General features: G+C 34.1%; 1 protein-coding gene across 2 annotated transcripts in view; it reads right to left on the reverse strand.

Moving 5' to 3' along the window:
* The window catches only part of zgc:172136 (uncharacterized protein LOC566376 homolog), a 26,921-nt gene extending 21,746 nt beyond the window's left edge, over positions 1-5,175 (reverse strand). For both annotated transcript variants that reach the window (XM_056471107.1, XM_056471105.1), the window contains exons 1-2: positions 5,047-5,175; positions 3,589-3,679 (exon numbers count right to left, since the gene is read on the reverse strand). In XM_056471107.1, the coding sequence (XP_056327082.1) occupies positions 3,589-3,679; positions 5,047-5,124 (169 nt within the window). In that variant the 5' untranslated portion in view covers positions 5,125-5,175. The remainder of the gene's footprint in view (positions 1-3,588; positions 3,680-5,046) is intronic.
* Between the last annotated feature and the right edge of the window lie 294 nt (positions 5,176-5,469).

The following is a 5,469-nucleotide window of genomic DNA, read 5'->3' on the forward strand; positions in this document are numbered from 1 at the left end:
TTTTTCAGTTAACATTTATTGGTAACACTTTACAGTACATTTAGTTATTTAGCAGATGACTAAAGGTCAGTAAGGTTGTAATAGTTAGTTACTGCAACACAAACAATCAATGAACAATACATTTAATACAGTATTTATCTTTGCTAATGTTAAATCATGGAAATAAAGCTGTTTAACGATAGTTCATGTTAACTCAAAAAATATTTAATAATAAATTATTTAATAAATTATGTTAATTAATAAGTGCTGTCTAAATATTGTTCATACTTAGTTTATTCTAGTAAATACATTAAATAACATAAACTAATGAAACCTTATTGTAAAATTTGACCTATTTATTTTATTTCAAGTAACAAAAAAAAGTTTTATGGTTTTAGTCAATTATAAGAGTAAAAATGCATGAGTACACTTTAGATAAAAAAATGCTGGGTTCCACGCAATCCCTTCATATCATACCAGTGCAAATGAATTTAATTAACTTATTATTATTTTTACAATTTTAAGTTAAGTAAAAACATAAAACAATTATGCTGTCCCCCAAAAAACTCAAGAATTATGTTGTTTCAGCTCATCTTAAATAAGTAGTGAGAAAAGTATAAGTCAATATCCTGTTGAGTGTATCCATTCTTTACTCGTGCTAACTTCACATCAGCAGCTCCCTCCCTAAATGAGTCAAACTCTTTCTGACTCACTGTCTCTCTAACTGAGGCTCATCATGAGGAGGTTGTGACTCTGTAAAGAACTCTATATATATTGCTCTCTCCTGCTGCCTCTGATCCCTGAAGTGTTGAATCATGGTGAATTCCAGGCTTAACAAAGTTAATATGACTCGATTCCAGGCCTAGGGGTCATCAGCCCTCAATTACACAAAAACAAAGACACCCTTGTCTAAGATGAGAGTGACAAAATCGTTAAAAGGTATTCAAGAACTTTGAGGCTTTTGAATAAGGGGTTGAAAAGGGGAGCAAAAAGATTCTAAATGAACCAACGCATCTTTACAGACAGCCTGAATGAAACAGCAAAACAACTGGGAAACAGTCAGTGATGGGCACAATCCTTTAGAGAGTAATTAGTTACAATTACTTCATACAAATAGTAACTGAGTTAGTAGCTGAGTTACATAATTATAAAAGTAACTAACTGCCAGGGAAAGTAACTTTTCCATTACTTTAAAAAAAAATCTCATTCGTCAAATGACTATGAAATAAATATGAAATATTGTACACTACACTATTTTAATGTTGTTGTGCGACAATGTGAGAGACATCGGCAGCATTTCCTTAACTATATATCTACATATTCTTTTGTTTAATTCTATCTGAATAATAAGTGCTTACAATGGAGAAAAATTCAGTTTTAGTTGATTTGACGTCATGGCTTCGTCTTCTCCTTTGATAGCAGAGCTCACGTTATCACCTGCATGGCCACTAATTTTGGGGTGGCATGTGGCGACGTGAGGTGCTTCATTAGAATTATTTGTCACAGACGCAGAGAGACTCTTTTTTTTCCTGGGCATAGGTTGTATGATACATAAACATTCTTGCCTTTGACCTTAACGAGGGAAAAGTAGTGCTTAGTTTGCAACCGCTAGATTGTTAGAAACTTGTTAGATTTGTCGTCATTCTGACTCCTGGTCGTTAGTGTGTGCCACTGACTTGTGTGAACGCCCACCCTACTCTGCCTCTGGTTGGCAAACGATGGAAATGTACTCTATTTAAGCCAATCATCATGTACTCAGTTAAACCATATACACAGACACACCAATCATCATCACTGGTTTGTTATGTGTCTCATCTCAGCCCCGAACACACACACCCCAGAGAAAGAGAGGTCTTATGGCTGAGAGAGATGCTGCCCACATGAAAACTGCTTTAGTTTTCTCAATTATAGTAACGTGCATTTTATTGAAACAGTAATTCAGTGATTTATTTGATTACTCGTTACTGAAAAAAGTAGCGTCATTAGTAACACCGCCTATTTATAGTGCCGTTATTCCCATCACTGGAAACAGTAAATGCTACATTAGATTTCTTTTAAGTTTGACAGTAAAGTGAAGTTTGAGTCTTTTAACAAATATGTAATACAAAATGTCTTGTGATTTAAGCTTTTGCTTTTGAAAAGTTTCAGTTAAATACTAATAAAGTATTATATTATATTAAAACATTACATCCAGATGCACAATAAATAGGTTCTTATTAACATATTATGTTGCGTGGTGACATCATTGCGTAATCGCAACTCAAAACTACATCTTTATTTAGTATACAAAATAATTAAAATTGACTGGCCATCTCAGCAAAAACATTATTTGAAATGTCCATGTAGATTTGTGAGAAAAAATATAGTTGATTATTTGTAAAATACAAACACTTTTGATAGGAATTTTTTTTTTAAATATAACACTGATAATGAACAATTACATTCTTTTAAACTATCACAGCTTGTGGACTTTTTTTAACTTGTGAAATTAACACATGTGTGAAAGTGACAACAATTATAGCACTATTGGAATTTATTGCAACCTAAATTACCAACAATTATACATGTTAACAAATATCAGTAAATTAACAGTTCTGAAAAACAATCTGAGCTAGCAATTTAACTTAGTGAAGCCTGCAGCCACTGCTCTTTTGAGTCCCTTTTTAAAAAGTGCTAAAAGTAGCCAAATTACTGTTAAAAATTGCCACATTTGTTGCTAGGTGCTTTTTAAAAAAACGTTGCTAGGGTAGTATGAAAAGTTGCTAAATCTAGCAACAAAATTGCAAAGTTGGCAACACTGATTGTTTATTATGTTAGTAAATGCTGCACATTAACTTACATTAACTACGTGTCCTGAATTTTAAAGTTTGACCAAGAAATCGAATTTAAAAATATAAATACACTGTTAACAATTTCCTGTATTATCTACATTAACTTACTGGCAGCAGTTCGCCAGTAACTTACTGTAAATCAATTACACCTAAAATACTGTATTTACATTTACAGCACCATTTATTTTGCTGTATATCTAATAATACTCTATTTATAGCATTGTATATCTTTACTGTAAAATACTCGGCAATTTTCATAATGCATCTTTAAAATACAGTAACATACTGCACTACTGTCCTACAGTAAAATACAGATTCACATTACAGTTAAATACTGAGTAATTTATCATAAACAGTGTTGCTTTTTACTGCTTGTTCAGATTACTTGTTTAAAATGAGGGGAAACTATGCAAATACTACATTTTTAGACAGTTTCTTTGTATTATGTTCAATCCAACTAAACTTGTAAAAAAATATATATATATAATAAAAAGTTAACATCGCTTTGTGTTGGAATTGTACTTGTGCAGTTGTTATGAATATGTATTTCCCAGCATGCTTTGAGAGAAAAACGTTGACAATAAAATTATTCTCATATGTTTTATGTAAAGACAAAGACTGAGTAAGTTTATTGTTTGAAGATTCAAACGAGTTTTAATTAAGGTTACCAGCATGCTTAAGAGTGTTTTTGAAGTTACACCCTTTTTTAGTGTACAGGCTAATTCACAGTTCTGCTGAGATTTACTGTACATTGTCATTGGGATGAATCAATACTTACTTTTGACTAAAGTTAATCCAAAGTAGTGCAGCTCTCTGACCCCGAGAAGCTCGCAGACACGATGAAACACATCTTGACCAGTTGCTTTCAGCTTGGAAGAGAAAAAAAACAGTCACACTTTATTTTAATGTACAAGTCACCATATTAGCAAACCCTGAAGTAAGACTTTTAACTCAATAAACTATGAATTATCTTTTTAGTAAGTTAGTAGCAGGGTTTAAGTAGGATTAGGAATGTAAAATAAAATCATAGATAATATCTTAATAATAGCTTGGTTATAAGTCAGTAGTAATTGGTGTGAATTGCTACTTAAGCTAAAGTGTTACTGGGAAAAATAACAAATACTGTAAGCAAATTATCAAAGTTTTCATTGGTTTCATACGGTTTATCAACATAACAGTGTAGGTTATTTCTTATAGGAATAGTTCATCAAAAGCATTTCTGTCATCTCTGCACAGACCAATTATTTCCCTTTCTAAGACTTCAGAGCCACTGGTACTCTCAAAATGTTGGAAGCCATTTTATGAATCCTTAAATACTATAATTTCAGCTAAAGATCTTTTTTGATATTTAGATGAAGGAATAAAATCACCTGCAGCTTGGGCTGAGGATGGCCAAATTTCTATATTTAGGCTGAACTATTCCTTAAAAAGCGTACAGAACATGGTTAGTCTACGTTATAGCCTACAGTAACCTCTCATCTGTATCTTTAATCTTCAGCAGCACATGTAACCTCTGTTAGAGAGCATTTCCATCATTTCGAGTTCATAATAGTCCAAAAGGCGACGATAATAGTTAAACATGGCAGTTTGTTCATGTTTTAGGCTGCTGAAACAATCGTTTGCTCCTTTGTTTTGTCTGGCTTCTCCTTTGTTTTTTTGCGCTTCACTTTCGCGTTTGTCTGTTTCTGAAAGGATCGGGTGTCAGAAGGACTTCAATAATCACGTGCACGTTATTATCATCAGCTCAAGAAGTTCGTTATTTCAAATATAGACGCATGGCGATCGCAAGCAAGAAAGCGAAACCGCTTGCGCTTTAGGCGGCCTTGTAAACAACTATGGGGCACAGGGTATTTCTGCTCTTCTTCTCGGCTTTGTGGCTGTTCATCAAGACGATGACAAGGTTTGTTTGAGCTCGGGTGGGTCGTTATTATATGTATATATTATTACGGTGTAATGTCTCGGCTGTGTTTCTTAAAGCGGCGGTGCCTTTGTTTTTATTCTCCTGCTTGTGCACGAGTGAGTGACGTATCTCTGCAAACCAATGGCGTCCAGCTGCGTGTCTAGCTCCGTCAAAAAAGGGGTATGGTACGGTTCGCTTTAAGGTATCTTTTGACAGTGGAAACAGCCATAAAAGCATACCGAACTGTGCCACTCAATGGAAACGGGCCATAACAGATTAGATTACAACTCATCTGTCAATGTCATATTTCTCAGAAAAGAAAAGCTGAATATTTACCCCCACTGTGATGTCCAGTGTCTCCTTGTTTGGAAGGAGGACACATACGGTCCTCTCTTGTTTGGTGGGGACAGACATGGCCTATAACAGCTCATCCACTCACACATACACACACACACACACACACACAAACACACCACACACACAAACTACGGCTTGTGTCTTTTTCTTCAAGGTATTTTGTTCACAGGTATTGGTTCCTTCATTTTGAATATCTGCAAAAGACCACAAACATAATCAAGACTAAAGGCCTGTTCACAGCAAGGACAATAATGATATAGTACAGTATGTTTTTAATTGCTCTACATTTAATCAGAATCTATAACATAACTGTAAGGATAACAAAACAAAGAGCAAACTACTCATTTAATTGCCCATAATAGCCAATTTTGCCTGAGAAGTACGGTCCACTACAATACAGTA

This window comes from Danio aesculapii, chromosome 13 (genome assembly GCF_903798145.1).
Source record: "Danio aesculapii chromosome 13, fDanAes4.1, whole genome shotgun sequence".
Lineage (NCBI taxonomy): Eukaryota > Metazoa > Chordata > Actinopteri > Cypriniformes > Danionidae > Danio > Danio aesculapii.